At 36.3% G+C, this 18,583-nt stretch overlaps 1 protein-coding gene across 1 annotated transcript in view; it reads left to right on the forward strand.

Annotated features, from left to right (window-relative positions):
- The first annotated feature begins 1,429 nt into the window (after positions 1 to 1,429).
- SAMD10 (sterile alpha motif domain containing 10) overlaps positions 1,430 to 18,583 on the forward strand; it is a 126,229-nt gene continuing 109,075 nt past the window's right edge. Inside the window, exon 1 of the mRNA XM_053710823.1 lies at positions 1,430 to 1,514. Within this exon, the coding sequence (XP_053566798.1) occupies positions 1,430 to 1,514 (85 nt within the window). The remainder of the gene's footprint in view (positions 1,515 to 18,583) is intronic.

The following is an 18,583-nucleotide window of genomic DNA, read 5'->3' on the forward strand; positions in this document are numbered from 1 at the left end:
AATAGGAATAAATTAGAAAGTTGCTTAAAATTGCATGCTCTATCTGAATCATGAAAGAAAAAATGTGGGTTCAGTGTCCTTTTAAATCAAACAGAACATTTGGGAAAAAAAATGAAATGTGCTATGTGTTCTATAAAAATAACCCATTTGAAATGTCAAGGGAAAATTAGTTCTGCATTGAGTTTGTATACATCTTTCATTTCAAGGCAAACAGCTAGATAAAATAACGTGTGAAGTTTTGAATGTAAAAAATGTTTTATTTTTGTTTATTAGCTTAATGACCTTCAATTATACTATTAAATGTTGGCCCTCTGCACTTGCGAACATGCCAATGTTTTAATTGATTTTAAATTTAGTATACTCACTTGAAATAATATTAGAGTTAAACAAATGATTACCTCATAGCCTTGGGAGTATTAAATATTGACTGTAAAATCAAGAGTTAGTTTGAATTACTGAACTAGATTTCTTGGCGCTAATAGGCAAAAGGTGTGTGTGTGTGTAACAAAGTGTTTCTTTGAATTAATTAGTAGTTCTTTAGATATGAGAAGGGGTTGGCTATACCATAGTAATATTATGTGTTTAACCACTTGCTAAATGTTAAATTATCTGTTGCATCTTTGAAGACATAGAACATGCTGGTGTTTTGTTAGGAGATAAGATGGAGATCTAATTTTGTGATATGTGTATCAAATAGGGACATAAGCCATGATAGTTTCAGCACAAGGTGAGTGGTCAGTGAGATAGATTGAAGAGAAAGAAGCAAGACATTACTGCTAGAAATCAAATAAAAAAAAGATACAGTACTATATCCAAAGCCAAAAATGATATCACCTGAAAACACAAATTATTTTATAAAGCTACAAATCATCGCACCCACTGTCAGATTCTATGTTGTTGAGACAAACTTCATCTCAGCCAGCTATTCTGCAAGACCATATATCTCACCCTTAGATAGAAAACACCACACACAATTACAGACTAAAGAACACCTATCATAGACACTGTCAGAGACCAGAGGCATCATACACAGACAGATCATTCCACCAGGAGATATGCTGAGATACAGATTATCTATCGCAAATACAATTTCACATAGCCACAGAGCATATTGTATATGGAGATAACGTCTCATCACCAAGGACAATGAGAATCTCACCCACACTCTCCGAGCATAAAGACCCGTTACCTATGTACCCTCAGACAAAGCGAATCTCACCAGAGCCTTATTGGCATTGACCCCTGGTACATACAGATGCTAAGGCTACTGTCCCTCTGCTCTGTCTCTAAGAGGAGGGAGGCTGTCAGGCAGCGGCAGCAGCACTCTCCTGAAGGAGGGAGGGAGGATAGCAGTCAGGCACCAGCACACTGTTAGGAGGGAGGCAGGCAGACAGGCAGCAGAGCTTAGCTGTTTATGACCGGACGCCTGATGTTCACTGAGCTTCGAGCAAGGATCAGCGAGAGGGAGCCCCCAGGGAGGGGGGACTACACCACAGAGAGGGGCACAATGGAAGGTGAGTATTGCTCTTGTGAGTGATGCTAGAGTGCTGTGAGTGTGAGGAAGGACTGCTGTGGGAGGGGTGTACAATGACAGCGAGAGGTTGAAACAGGGGTTTACAGAAGGAGAAGGGTGCAGAGTGAGAGTGGGAAGTAATGAGCCTGTGTTTGTTGTTGTGACAATGTGCATAGAAGGCTTGTCTGTAGGTTAGTGACAATATTATTGATGAATGTATTGTGTATAGAGATTGCTGAATTTGTAGGTAAGGGCCAGGAGTGTATTCATTGAAAAAAACTGACTCGAAAGCTGCTACTGTATAGAGTATATGTAATGGAAGTCAGAATTTGTCATTATATTGAGAGTGTATGAGAGCAGTGAGTGTGCACCCTGTATACATTATCCCCATGAGTACACTTCTCCCTTTATTACCACATAAACATTGTCTAGAATGCCCTCCCTATTTGTTGTGTTATTATACATTAGTATATTATTATTATCTTTAGTTTCTTAAGCTCAGAAAAAAATGTACATACTCAAGGGTATACAAGGGTATAATACAGATACACAGCATATGTTAAAAGGGACATGGAAATCCACAGTTTCTTCTTTACAATTCAGATATAGCAAACAACTTCAAAAATATAACTTTTCAATATACTTAATTGAATTCTTTGTTGAAGAGCATACATGGGTAGGTAGTGTGCACATGTTACGAGCACTATGTGGCAATAGTTTTGATCACTAGATAACAGCACTGTTTGCACAAAGTACAACATTTGTAAAAGCATGCTACCGTATAGTGCTCCAGAATCAGATACATGTATATTGCCTACCTAGATATGCTCTTTAACAAAGAATACCATGAGAATGTAGTCAATCTAATAATAGTTGTAAATTAAATGTGAGTTCCATGTCCTTTTAAACAAATTTTGAATACAAGTAGAAGAGAACCCTGTCTATGAGTGACAATCAGGAGTGAATGTACCTTGATACAAATTACACTACAGGCTGAACAGCTCTCACATTTGAAACAAAATAAAAAACAATGTGAATTTGAGCCTAATTACTAAGATGGAGAGATAAGTGAGTTTGCATTAATATTCTGTAGAGAATAACATAAGTCTTAAAGATATTGGATATATTGGAGAGGTCTTTCAAATTAGTGAATCTTGGAGAGTGAGATTTGATGTATATGAACATATTAATTATTACTAAGAAGCAGAAATGCATAAGGATGATAAGACTAAAGAACACTGAATATTTAAAAAATTACAATCACCCAATAGCCACAACAGTTCCTATGTTAATATTCTATAATAGCCTTTTTGTTTTTAGAGATGAGTGAGTATTAATGAAATGCTGCACACAATTTCATAAGGGACTGGTGGTGATCTTAGTGAATGTGTATCTGTCTTATACTCACTTATTATTCTCATGATATTTTACTGTTCGACACCTTGGGTTCTCATTTAGGGGCCAGATTACAAATGGTGCGCTATTTAGAGCTTTCACTCGTTTGCAAGCACTGCTAGAAATAAACTTTTAAACTTACACCACATAAGACCAAGTGCGCTCAAACCAATGTAAGTTATTCATATTTCACATTTCAACGTTCTCTGCATAGAAGGAACTCTTCTTTTTATATATAATATATATATATATATAATTAATTTAAAAAATATATATCTATACCTATATATCTATGCCAATATACAGTATAAAGGTATAGATATATACAGATAGATATATGAGTAGCTATTTAAAAATACTAAGAACATAATATGTATGTACTGTATATGTATGTACATATATATATATACAAATATATTCACACACACACACACACACACACACAAATATATATATATATATATATATATATATATATATACACCCAAATACATATTTAGACATATATGTATACATATACAATATAACCCTTTCCATTCAAATACCTTACCATATATCTTTTAACCCTTATAAAGCATTTTTATGAATATTTCTGTGATTTTTTTTAAATATTTATATTAATAATTTTTATCAGATAGTGTATATATGAGTGTAGCACTCTATTTTAGTGTATTTATGTTGCGTTTGGTGCTCATTTTTTTATAGCCTTTATGCAAGGTTTTAAGTCACGCTAACCCGAGTGCAAATTTAGTTTGTGTCCAATTGAACATGTTTACTTTCAAGTTGTAATACCCACGCGAGTTAACACAGTTGCGATATTGGTGACCCAATGAGGGTCTTGACTTTTGGCGTTCCAGGGTGTTCCTAGGATTTCTCGAGGGGTAATCTAGATTTTTACACCTAACCCTTGATAATATAAAGCAGGTAAAATTTAAAACATGCAACCTATGGTCGTGCCTTGTTTTTCTTTTTATTTCTCCTGAAACTTCTTTTGTCTTTTGTCCGTGGTTTTAATGGACTATTTTTATTGTGAATATTTTTTTCATTTATTTTGTAAAGTTTTGAATGGATTTTCGTGATGCCAGTATCCTTGACAATGGAACTTGTTGTATGCGGCAAGAAGTTATTGGTTGCAAGATTCAGTGGAGCTAAACTTGCCACCTGCTACCCTAGCCAGGGTACACATTTTTATGAATTCCACAAGTTTTGAGTGGTGAAGTTGCATCCAGTTTTATTGAATCTGTGGCAATGAATATTTATGGAGCACAGAGTTTGTATGCAGGCAGCAATCCTACAGTAATGGTGTATTCAGTCATCTATGATGTAACCCTGCATAGGAATTTTATACCTATAACAACCTTCTTATAAATTAATTCATGCTCCAATTTTCTTTTGTAGTGCCCTCACATATGCTGACATCCCCTGTATTTACTTAGAATACAAAGTGATCTCTAAGACTCTGAATCCTATGCTATGCTATTGTGGCAATTCTCTTAAAGGGACAGTGTAGTGTAAACATTTCTCCTCTTTAATGTTTTCCAGGTAAACAATTTTACCTGCTGAACTCTTTATAATACACCTTCAATTTGTCATTATCTGCTTTTGCCTATTGTATCCCTCACCTATACTGAAAATTTCCAGTACTACAGTATTGGCTATAGAAAATCTTTGCAAACAAGAAGCTTCAGATGAAATCACACTCACAGTAAGGGTGGGAGAGATAGGCACTAAAATGTTCATTTTCAATTGTTCTCAATAATTATTGGTCTTTGTATAAACAATGCGAGAGATAAAATAATAATGACTTTGTGTAAATTTAGAGATAAGATAATGAGGTCTGCTCTCCCTCCAAGCTCAGCCCATTTAATCAAGTCGTCGTTTCAATTAGCAGAAACAAATATTTCATATAAAAATCCAAGTCATTGCAAACACATTAAGAGGAAACCAATTGCACAGTACACTGTTATTTTAAGTGAGATATCTCTGAACATCTTGGTGGAAAAAAATCATTGCCAGCTTGCTCCACCCTCTAATGTTTTTCTCTATTATTCTCTGCAGCAGTTTCACTAAAGCTCACTCGTCTTTCCATTCTTTAGTAAATCTAGTTGCCCAGTGATTTCAAAAACAATTACATAGAAATGAGATTCTATTGTTATTACATTTTTGTACAGTCATGGGTATATTCCTATGTTTTAGAACCAGCAACTAAAAATCATTACCCACTTCACTTCCCAATTTTTTAGATGTTCCCCTGCAGGTGCCTTGCATTGATTTTCACAGGCTTTTCAAACTTGCAGCCTTTCTAATCCATTTCCTATTTATCACACATTTTTTAAATGCATTTGTGGCACAATATGAAAGGGATATGGTATATTTTTTTATGATAGAGCAACAGTTAAAGGGATAGTAAAGTCCAAATTAAACTTTCATGATTCAGATAGGTCATGTAATTTTAAACAAATTTATAATGTACTTTTATCACCAAATTAGCTTTGTTCTCTTGGTATCCTTAGTTGAAAGCTAAACCCAGGTAGGCTCATATGCAATTTTCTAAGCCCTTGAAGGCCGCCTCTTATCTGAATGTATTTGACAGTTTTTCACAGCTAGAGGGCGTTAGTTCATGTGTTTTATATAAATAACATTGCGCTCATGCATGTGGAGTTATTTAAGAGTCAGCACTAATTGCCTGTAATGCAAGTCTGTCAAAAGATCTGAGATAAGGAGGCAGTTAGCAGAGGCTTAGATACAAGGTAATTACAGAGGTAAAAAGTATATTTCTATAATAGTGTTGGTTATGCAAAACTGGGGAATGGTAAATAAAGGGATTATCTATCTTTTTAAACAATAACATTTTTGGTGTTTAATATCCCTTTAAACATGTTAAAATGTTGTTTTGTTTTTGTTTATTTTCTTTGCATCCAAAATAGTTTAGTGAAAGCTGTTTAAATGTAAACTTAAAGGGATAGTAAACACCAAAAATGTTATTGTTTAAAAAGATAGATAATCCCTTTATTTATCATTACCCAGTTTTGCATAACCAACACTGTTATAGAACTATACTTTTTACCTCTGTAATTACCTTGTATCTAAGCTTCTGCTGACTGCCTCCTTATCTCAGATCTTTTGACAGACTTGCATTACAGGCAATTAGTGCTGACTCTTAACTCCACGTACATGAGCTCAATGTTATTTATATGGCACACATGAACTAACGCTCTCTAGCTGTGAAACACTGTCAAATGCATTCAGATAAGAGGCGGCCTTCAAGAGCTTAGAAATTAGCATATGAGCCTACCTAGATTTAGCTTTCAAATAAGAATACAAAGAGAACAAAGCAAATTAGCTGATACAAGTAAATAATAAAGTGGTTTAAAATTACATGCCCTATCTGAATTATGAAAGTTTAATTTGGACTTTACTATCCCTTTAATACTATCAGAAAGTGCATGTTTGTGTACAGTGGATACCTACGTATCTGATAGGAACAACTCCCACAGAAAATGTGGTTAATTCAGCAGAAAAACAAAACACTATATATATATATATATATATATAGAGAGAGAGAGAGAGAGAGAGAGAGAGAGAGAGAGAGACAAAATAAGATAGAACTCACTGGATAAGAAAATAAAACTTAGCTTTTATTTGTAGAGTATCAAAGATTAAAACGGTCCCATGACGTTTCAGTGCCAACCAGCACCTTTATCAAATGGATCAGTCAGTTCCTTCAGGCAGATGGCATAGCCTGACATCCGAAGAAAAACTTCATCATAGTTAATAACTTGCATTTTTTTGGGCCTTCTTACAAAATGTATTTGATTCCCTGCAGAATCCCTGAATATTTGAATCCCTGCAGAACTTTAAAAAAAATAAAAATAAAGTTACATCACCTAAGATGAGGCTCTAATAACTCAGATACCTTTGTAATAGGCTTTCTGCAGACATCAGGCGGAATTATCACAGGTTGAGAGGTATGTCACACTGTCCTGCCCGCAGCCCCTAAGTGTCCTGATTTTAAGGGACCGACCAAGCCATGCCCAAGCCACACTAGACATGCCCACTGATATCCCAGACCATCTAACCCAACCCCACCCCACATTTTTAGTTTTGCTTTTTCCCACACCACAAAACTTACGGCACATATTCTTAGCTCTGCTTTTTCCCTAGGGCTGCAAAAGACAAGAGGGCTGTATAAGGCCACTGGCCATCACTGATTTAAACATTGAAATAAAACTAGGGAGTGATTGAGTTTGTTAAATTTTGCACTTAGCATCTGTTCAATTGACAGACCCCACTCATCAAAACAAAACAAACAGCCTAGATGTGTGATATGAAAATGACCAAAGTGATTTGAAAGGGATAAGATTTTTTTTTTTTTTTGCAGCTGGAGAGAGCTGTTGTATTAGGATAGTGAGGTAAAGTCCATACTTTATGGAGATGTGGCAACATTCAGTGAATTGTGTCAGAATATAAAAATTAACTAGAAAGACTAGAGAGGTTTCATTGGGAGAGTGGTGTGTATAAACAAGGGGTACAGATTCACTAACAGCCTCTTCAATCCTTTATTTTACATTTCTATGTTATTCTAGTCCTAGTTTTGAATTAATCTAGGGGAGACCAACATAATAATAACCTACTCATGATACCTTCACATTACAGAGCTATAGATCCTTATACTTACTGTTATTGATAGTGACAGGATAGCAAGAGCCATGATGCTATCAATAGTGGTGGGTCAGTAATCACTCTCAAGACACTCAACTTAAGCAGCTCTCAATAAACATTTACTCACCCTACTGCAATAAAGTCCAACAGCCCCCACTCTCATCATTCCCACTACAAGGTGCCAGCCCAACTCTCAACCTCAGCCCAATATCTTACCATGCCCCCCCCCCCCACATTACCTCAATACAACCTCCTAATAAGGGACTGCTCTATATGACTCGTCCCCATAAAAATCTTCTATAACTAGATTTGCACCCCCCTCTAAAAACAATTGAATAATTTCTCTACCTTAATCCACATTCCTGCCTGGTAAAATTTCAGTTGTTTTTTTGGGCAATTTTAACAGGGTGCATTGCACCCCCTTTATCTTTGTGTGTCTGGTGTTATTTAGGTGTTCCCTTTGATTTAAGCATTTTTAACACAATTGTAAGTGGTATTAGATTAACCAAAAATGTTTTCAGTGAGAGGGCCTTCCAAAAACTGAGCCAAACCCACCCTCCCACACTTCTGATTATTCGGTGATTTGGAATCTAGCAGCACAAGGGGTCTTATTGGTGTAAGGGGTGTCAGTGCATTAGATGAGTTTTGTATTGGGGGTTGTGTAGAAGGATTTCCTTTAGTGGTGCTTTTTTATAGGAAGATCATACAAATCCCTTTGGTGTTATGGGGGTTTGTGTTGGGTGTCATGTAGAGGGGCTGAGGTAAGATTGTGGGTTTAGGGATGTTAACAGGATTGGGGTCACATTGTGGGGATTGGCTGGTGTGGTTAGGGTTTATGTGGTGAGGATTTTATTATGATACAGGGGTCTGATTGGTGCTTATGTAATATAGACACCATTGGTAACACAAATAATTTATGTCTTGCAACTGTTGAAAGGACAACACCAGGCCAATATATAGGTGTAATAAAAATGTATTTTCACAGGCATAGTAATGGTTCATAAGGAATAGCTAAGGGATTGTAAAGCTGCTGCAAAAAGTCTCGTAAAACGAATGGGAAGCAGGAATATCTGTCTCTGGAAAATGGTAAATGTTTTGGCACAAGTCCCCATTGTTTGTAAAAGGCTGTTCCCACCATAAATATTTGCAGCAGGATTAAGAGTTGTTGTTAAAAAGATGTATAGAATACAATAAAGAAGAAGGCGCCAACATAGTGTGAATCTGTATTGAAAGTTGTTCACTCCCCACACATAAATGGTACTTACGAGAAGTAAAGCACTTGAGAAGTGCTACAACGACTTTCTGGAGCATTAACAGCTGTCCAGGTAGCTGGTCTCTCGTCCTCAAAGTGAGCTCCTAGTACTGTGTACGGTCTGCAGCAATTTGCAGCTTGAACCCTGCAGGAAGCGGTCAAGGTAGACCGGGAAACACGTTGTGATATATGTTTATGAAATAAACATTTGTTTTTAACCATATCTGATCACGGCTGAGTGATATATGTTTTAGGAATCGTTATTTTAACAAACACTTGAAATCCGATCATAGCTACCAGCCCACCTGGTTTGGGCATCTCTCATATTACACAGCAAGAGAAAGGAGCAGGTGATAGGGTTCAAGCTGCAAATTGCTGCAGACCGTACACAGTACTAGGAGCTCACTTTGAGGACGAGAGACCAGCTACCTGGACAGCTGTTAATGCTCCAGAAAGTCGTTGTAGCACTTCTCAAGTGCTTTACTTCTCGTAAGTACCATTTATGTGTGGGGAGTGAACAACTTTCAATACAGATTCACACTATGTTGGCGCCTTCTTCTTTATTGTATTCTATACAGATTTGCTACGTTTGAATTGCCTTCATTTTTGGAAGAAGTCTTATGCTGCCATACCATCAACTTTGGACTTTTTGGGTCACACACCTGATATCGGTTTGATTGACATTTATGTATATGAGTTTATCTCACACCACCCAGAGTGTGGGACATTTATTGTTGTGTTTTTGCACTTGTATTTGATTATTTATACATAACTATTCGCTCACATTTGTTTTATATATGTTTATGGGAACATATCTGATCTTTGTTGTTTTTGGGCGCTGCTGATTTATCACACTTTTTGTATTTGTTGTTAAAAAGATGTTGTGCATGATAAAACAGTGCCACTGATGAGATTAAAATCCGGACTTTGGGCCCAATAATCGAAATCTCTTGAATCTGGCTCATCAATACTGTGAGGTCCCTCAACGAATTTTAGAAAGGTGTCATTCACCTTTTTTGATTCATTCTGTGTTGCCTTGACCTTGTGCTTGCAGTCATTGCAGAAGGGTGAATTTCCACCTAAGCTTCAGGTTTTGTTTTTTCATTTGACTGAAGCACAACTTATTCCAGTATTTCTATGTGTTTTCTCAATGCTTTCTTCCTTCAGTTTAAATATAGTGCCCACTGCCTGCTGCAAAGAAGCATAATGTCTCCTCCACCACACTTTATTTTAGGAAGCGTAGATGTATTTTTAGATGGTACTTCTTCTGCATCTTTCCTACCATTTTAATTTTCTGGATTAGTGCAAAATAACTTCACACACAACCATTAAAGGGACACTGAACCCACATTTTTTTCTTTTGTGATTCAGAAAGAGCATGCAATTTTAAGCAACTTTCTAATTTACTCCTAATAGCAATTTTTCTTTGTTCTCTTGCTATCCTTATTTGCAAACAAAGGCATCTAAGCTTTTTTATTATTTCAGAACTCTGGACAGCACTTTTCTATTGGTTGATGAATTTATCCACCAATCAGCAAGAACAACTCAGGTTGTTCACCAAAAATGGGCCGGCATCTAAACTTACATTCTTGCATTTCAAATAAAGATACCAAGAGAATGAAGAAAATTTGATAATAGGAGAACATTAGAAAGTTGCTTAAAATTTCATGCTCTATCTGAATCACGAAAGAAAAAATTTGAGTTCAGTGTCCCTTTAAAGAGACAGTCTAACAAGAATTACATTCTCTTGATTCATATAGGGCATGCACTTTTAATCAACCTTTCAATTAATTTTTAGCATCAAATTTGCTTTGTTCTCTTGGTATTCTTAGTTGAAAGCTAAACCTAGGTAGGCTAATATGCTCATTTCTAAGCCCTTGAGGGCAGCCTCTTATCTCAAAACATTTGTCAGGACATTACTAGTTCATGTTTGCCATATAGATAACATGTTATGAGTTGGCACTAATTGGCTTAAATGTAAGTCTGTCAAAAGAACTGAAATAAAGGGGGCAGTTTGCATAGGCTTAGATACAAGATAATCACAGAGGTTAAAAGTATATTAATATAACTGTTGGTTATGCAAAACTGGGGAATGGGTAATAAAGGGATTACCTATCTTTTTAAACAATACAAATTCTGGAGTAGACTGTCCCTTTAATGGGACATTATACACTAGATTTTTCTTTGCATAAATGTTTTTCATATACATAGAAGGGACGGGGAGTGTCTCCTCTTTTTGTTCACCCAGCCCCTTTCAGTGGGTGTCCCAGACTAACTCATCAACAGTGCTAAACTGAGAGCTTCTGAGTACGTTTTTAAAAGGTTTTATGCTGGATTTTTAGATCAGTATCTGTGAATATTCTTCTTTACACAAACAGCTTAAAGCCAATGTTGTAGATGCATTCAAATAGATATATTATTATTATAATCCTGACTTAGTTGTGCTGGATTCGGATAAGGGAGGTTCTATTGTTTTATTAAATAGACAACAATACTTAGATGAAGCATACAGGCAGTTGAGTGACATAGATACCTACAGGAAGTTGACGTTCAAGCCCACAAGGACATTTTTGAATGAGTTAAAACATCTTTTAGATAGAGGTTTAGAAGAGAATAGTTTAACTCCTAAACTTGCAGACTCTATATTAGTGGATTCTCCCAGAATACCCCTATTCAAATTTTTACCAAAGGTATACAAGTCTGTAACTAATCTGCCAGGGAGGCCGAATGTATCGGCCATTGGCTCCCTGGGGGAAAGGTTGGGCCAATGGGTAGATGCCCAACTACAACCTATAGTCCAGTCCTTACCTGGATTTTTGAGAGACACAAAACATTTAATACGCTTGTTGAGTGAATTCAGATGGGCTGAAAATTACACATATGTCACTATAGATGTAGTTTTGTTATATTATTGTATTCCACATCACTTAGGGATAAAAAATATTCAGATAAAATATTCAGATTACGATTCAAAACTAATTTCTTACATTCTTGATGCAATTTCGTTCTTATTAAATCACAATTATTTTATCTTTGATGGTGAGTTCTTTATCCAACTAAGAGGCACAGCAATGGGGGCAAAATTTGCCCCTTCATATGCAAATTTGTATGCAGATTAATTTTAAGAGTGGACCCTGTTTGGATTGAGAAATCTATTTAAAGACAAGATAACATTTTACACACAATATATACATAGATGATATGTTGCTCATATGGGATGTGATTTACAGTTGTTGAATGACTTTGTGACACATCTAAATAATAATGAAAACAATTTAAAATTTACTTTTGCATTTGATAAAATTAAAATGCCATATTTGGATGTATTACTGAGCCATGATATGTTAAAAATGACCACTGAAGTCTATAGAAAGGAGATCTCAGGCAATGCGATTTTAAGAGCGGATTCTTCCCATCCTTACCATCTAAAGAAGGGTATACCCAAGGGGCAATTTATTAGGTTAAGACGTAATTGCAGCAGTTTGCAGAGTTACTGGAAACATTCCAATAACCTGATAGAACGCCTTACAGAGAGGGGTTATGAAAAAACAACTTTAGATACCTTGTCTACACAGGTATCCAGTTTTAATAGAGACACTTTATTGTTGGATAAGGCCAAACCAAGTAGGAGTAAAGTGGGTATCAATTTTATTACCACATACAGCAAACAATTTTCAGATATTATAAGAAAGAGATTGCCACTTTTAGAGAATGATAAAGATCTACACACCATATCTAGACAATGCAACTTTATCTCTAAGAAAAGTAAAACCATCAATGATATAGTAAGAAGAGATTTTGTTGCAGGCAAATCAAACAGAGTTGTGACTAGAAATTGGATTTTATGGCTGTAAAGGTAAGCAATGCAAAAGCTGCAATTATACTAGAGAAGGAGACACATTTGTATCAACAGTCACAAAAAGGGTTTTCTCTATTAAACAATGTATTAATTGTAACTCTACATATGTAGTTTATTTGGCAACGCGTAAAGTTTGTAATTTTCAATATGTGGGACTCACTTCAAGGATGCTTAAAGATCAAGTTAGGGAACATTTATTGTCACTGGAGGCTGAGGTACCCAAAACACAAGTGGCGAAACATTTTTTTAGACATATTAATCGCCTAGAGGCATTTACCTTTCAAGGCATTGAATTGGTGAATATGGGTTGTAGAGGGGGAGACAGATTTCAGATGCTTTGTTAAAAAAAGTTTTGGGGATTTACACTTTGCGTACAGGGTCTCCCTTAGGTATCAATAAAATTAGCGATGTAAAACTTTTCATTGATAAAACCTAATGTCATTCTCATTTTTGCTAAAATAATATAATACACTATATATGTGTGCTGAAGTTTCTCTTGTTAAAACAAATTGTCGAGTTTTGCCACAATTTTTTTTAATAGTGTATATAGATATTTTTTATATACTCTATATTACATATGCAAAGTGTAATAAATTTGTTTCACTGTGACATATAGTCGCCACACTAATACGACTCTCGTTATTTCTTGGATTGTCACACTTCAGAAGCTCATTAATTTATTATTATTATTATATATATATATATATATATATATATATATATATATATATATAGCATTTGACTTTTATACACGTTATATATTTGGGCCTTTGAGGTGTTCGTGTTCAACCATATTTACTTATATATATAAAAAGAACAATTTTCGATTTTGGGAGGTTGTTATAGTTGGGTGACTATTTTGTGTCACGGGTGATATTTCATATTTGGCTTTATGGTTGGCTTCATGGTTTTGACAACGTTATCTCTTTATATGCGATATGTTTTTTCTTTTACCCTCATTATGTTTCATATCTATTATATGCATTATCTCTTTCTGCATCCATTTAGAATTGAATTTAGTTTTATTATAGATGCAAACATGTGTTGTAATAAATAGGGGTTGCTCTATGTATCTATGGATAACATATAAAAATATTTCAGCTTTATTTCTTAAATGTCTTTTACCATTTTGTACATGTGTTTTACTAGATTGTATGTGATAGGTTCACGGAGTGGGAGTGTGGCCCAGATGAAATTTGATTGGCTGGGCTCGCTTTCCTACCTGTGTACTTAATTAGGTATGACACACCTGTACAACAGCTCTGAGAAAGTGCCCTGAGGGGCAGGAAACGCGTCAGTTGTGTAGGTCTGTTAGCTGTGCTCTTCATGTTCTTAACTTCATGTTATAATAAACGGACTTTTTAACTTGCTTTGCTATCTCCCTCCTCATTCTACACAAGTGTCTACCGTTGCTGCTTTAATAGTTTCATATTCTTCTTTATAGTAGTGTCTATTACATGCAGCTATATGAAAATTGGTGTATACTGTCCCTTTAAGCACATTAGCTTCTCAAATTCATTGTTGGCCTCTCTTTAGCTTCACTATTAAGTCTTCTTCTTGTGTCAACAGTGAGAAATGGCCTTTTGTCAGCAGCACTTGGGTGGTTAATATAGTTTTAGCTCCCTCATTACTGCTCCAACTGTACTCACTAAGAAATGCAAACAGGTCGATATTGTTATATGTACGAATGTAACATTTTCCTAGCCTATAAATTTCAGTTAATTCATCTCTCACTTCTGTAGAATAATGCTCTTTGGTATTCATTTTCCATCAGGTTCACAGCCAGAGAAATAATCTTTCAACAGTGGGCTTCAATATTGATAAAATCTGACAGGGTAGCTTCTTTAAACTTTGTAAACTAGAAACTTTTACTTATGCAAGTGACTTAATAGATAATTTTGTTTCTTCTTAAAAACGGTGACTGTGTTTATAGCTATTGAGAAAAATGTCAAACAGAATAATATTACAATGTATAATTTAATAATCATGAGACAATTGTTCAGGGTGCTAAATACTTTTGTAGAATAATCCAAAATAATAAGAAGCTCTGGCTCTAGGGATTTGGTCTGCCTTACACTATAATGGCCTCACAATGATCATTATTACAATTTTACAAGATATGATGCAAGAGGGTACAGCACCCAAATCACTATTCATCCCAACATTTAAGGGACTGGGAGGTTGGGGTGGAGTCAAGATGGTCTGTGTATGGAGTCACAGTATCCTGGGATGTCAGTGCAATCTAGGTGTAGACTTAATGTGTGTGGGCAAGATCACCAGGTGAGGTGTGTGCAGATGAGGGAGAGCAGCAGGAGCAACAGTCAGGCAGACATTGCAAACTGGGACCATCCTGATAAATTCTGTATGCCTTTAGAGTTTTGTTTTATTGAATAATCTGCAATGCCATCATGTGTCACCCACCCTTTGTTTAATAGACAGGCAGCTACTTGAGACACATTACCTCTCTGATGTCGGTAAATGTATACAAAAGTGCTTGCAGTTGTATAAGATATGTAAAGCTGCTGTATTACGTAAACCTGTTTATATCATACTGCTGCAAGAACCATTTTATAATAAATATACAACATATATGTCACCTAGTTCTAACTAAGGCCTCTATTTATCATAGGTCTTGCGGACCTGATCCGATAGTGCGGATCAGGTCCGCAATACGCTCTCTCCATTTAACATTGCACCAGCAGCTCACAAGAGCTGCTAGTGCAATGCCGCCCCCTGCAGACTCGCGGCCAATCGGCCGCCAGCAGGGGGGTGTCAATCAACCCTATCGTACTCGATTGAGTTGATTTCCGGCAATTCCTGTCCGCCTGCTCAGAGCAGGCGGACAGGGTTATGGAGCAGCGGTCTTTAGCGAGCAGGCTGGCCTTTAACAGCAGCCAGTACGCTGACAGGGATCCACCGGGAAATCCGGGAAGGGCTAAACCAGGTAGCCGTACTGTGATCGATGTCCCAGTCTAGGGCGTCTCCAGGTTCAATCAGCGTATGGAGGTCGGGTAGTGTACCTTACAGGTAACAGCAGCCGTTAGCTGTTCATAGATGTTAGAGCAGAATCGGCATGAAAGAATGATAGGTATTTAGTCCAGTAAGCAACACCAAGGTTGTAAAATCTGATGACATAGACAAGATCAGATGTGTTATATTAAAAAAAAGATATATTTATTTGAGCACTACAACGCGTTTCTCGGCCTTGAAGCTCTTGGCCGGTTCATCAGGTAATGTATATGGTTAGACATCCGTGAGGACACAATGAAAATTAATAGTGTCACTTATTAGGTTTATTATTAATTTTAATGTTCTATTCCATCAAATTTCATTTAGTCATACATACATAATTACACTTCCTTTAACATATATTATAATCATCCAGTGTATTATATTCTTTTAGCATTCCTACATTTTCTCACCATATTCATTCGTCCTATACACTAGGTTTATTATTAGCTTTTATATATTTATTTTTTTATTTTATAAATACCATCACGTCACTCATCTGTTTTACCCACCAGGGGAATTATATCAAGTATATATTTTTACGCTCCACTAGTAGTTTCTCTTTTTACTTCTAACAGGTAGGAACACTTTTCCATTTATTTGGTCAACATACACCAGTCTGACGTATTTTTAAAGACACAGCATTTTCACACATATGTATCAATGGTTCTTAGTGGTTCATTTGTCTATTTGATCCATCAGCAATTATGTCATAATTTTTATTCACATTTATTTATGTTTCAGACATATAAATATATTGCCATATAATATTACTTGAGTTTTTAGACAGTTTTAGTATTTTATATTTATGGTAGATTTTATTATTATACTCATGTATTATGCATTTTATATGTACACAGACGACTTTTTAGTTTTTTCCATGCTCATCAGTTTTCTTTTTGATTGGTCTTATATTACCTCCTTTATTTTTGTTGTTTTGTTATTCTACATTAGGATTTTCTTTATATGTATAGATTTCTCACTTTTATTGGTTATTTGTTTCGAATTGTAACAACAACGTAGTTACTTGTGATTTCTCATTATGCAAGCAGATGTGTTAGCTTTGTGGTGTAATTTCCGACCAATCCTGCTTTACTTGTGGTTTTAAAAAGTCCTCACGGATGTTTAACCATATACATTACCTGATGAAACGGCCAAGAGCTTCAAGGCTGAGAAACGCGTTGTAGTGCTCAAATAAATATATATTTTTTAATATAACACATCTGATCTTGTCTATGTCATCAGATTTTACAACCTTGGTGTTGCTTACTGGACTAAATGCCTATTATTCTTTCATGCCGATTCTGATCTAACATCTACGAACAGCTAACGGCTGCTGTTACCTGTCAGGAACACTACCCGACCTCCATACGCTGATTGAACCTGGAGACGCCCTAGACCGGGACATCGATCACAGTACGGCTACCTGGTTTAGCCCTTACTGGATTTCCCGGCGGATCCCTGTCAGAGTACTGGCTGCTGTTAAAGGCCAGCCTGCTTGCATGCACTAGTCAGTAGTGCCAACTCTTTTGTGAGTAATATTTCAATGCTCTGTGATCCATTTGGGTTCCAATTCTGTATTTACGATATTACACCATGAGGCGCTCTCTTTCTCTCTGTCTCCATTTCTAGATTACCTGACTGACCACCGGTGCCGAAGAGTAGCTGCCCACCTTTCTCTGATCGTGTTTTTTTTCCACTTTTTTCACATTTTTTTTGGTGATCCCACATCACAGACTTTTTTACACACCTATACATATATTTTTTCTGGACTTTATTTGAGAGTACCCTTTGTGTATCACATATAAAGGGTTCTTTGGACTTTTATATATTGTCTTTTATTTTATTTTGTTTGGTATTTTTTAGAAAAACTATTTTATATGCATTATTATACCATTTATTTTGATATATGTATCAATTGTTAGACCACCATATTGGGTTAATCAAATTTTTATATCTGATACACAGTTAAGAAGATCACACGTTTTTTGTATATATATTTTTTACACTTATTTGCTCATCCATTTTTCAGTCTCACACGATTTTTTATATACACATATATCTATTTTTTTATAATAGTTTGAGATTTCAATGTCAACACTTTCTAACTGTTGTCGGATGACCCCGGCCTGGTCATATTAGATAACGTTATATAGCACGTACACTCGCTTTATGTGCGCTTCCATGTATAGGTTAGACACTTTGTATTTTCCCCTTTTTAGCGCATCCTATTGTACGCCTAGGTGCCTACAATTACATCACTTTCTTAGTGAGTGTACAGCCTGTATAACAATGTAAATTTGCTGTCCCCTCAACACACAGCCATTAATGTCTAAACTGCTGGCAACAAAAGTGAGTACACCCCTAAGTGGAAATGTACAAATTGGGCCCAAAGTGTCAATATTTTGTGTGGACACCATTATTTTCCAGCACTGCCTTAACCCTCTTGGACATAGAGTTCACCAGAGCTTCACAGGTTGCAACTGGAGTCCTCTTCCACTCCTCCATGACAACATCACAGAGCTGGTGGATGTTAGAGACCATGCGCTTAACCACCTTCCATTTGAGGATGCCCCATAGATGCTTAATAGGGTTTAGGTCTGGAGACATGCTTGGCCAGTCCATCACCTTTAACCTCAGCTTCTTTACCAAGGCAGTGGTCGTCTTGGAGGTGTGTTTGGGGTTGGTATCATGTTGAAATACTGCCCTGCGGCCCAGTTTCCGAAGGGAGGGGATCATGCTCTGCTTCAGTATGCTTCAGTATGTCACAGTACATGTTGGCATTCATAGTTCCCTCAATGAACTATAGCTCCCCAGTGCCGGCAGCACTCATGCAGGCCCAGATCATGACACTCCCACCACTATGCTTGACTGTAGGCAAGACACACTTGTC

Source organism: Bombina bombina, chromosome 1, assembly GCF_027579735.1.
Source record: "Bombina bombina isolate aBomBom1 chromosome 1, aBomBom1.pri, whole genome shotgun sequence".
Classification (NCBI taxonomy): domain Eukaryota; kingdom Metazoa; phylum Chordata; class Amphibia; order Anura; family Bombinatoridae; genus Bombina; species Bombina bombina.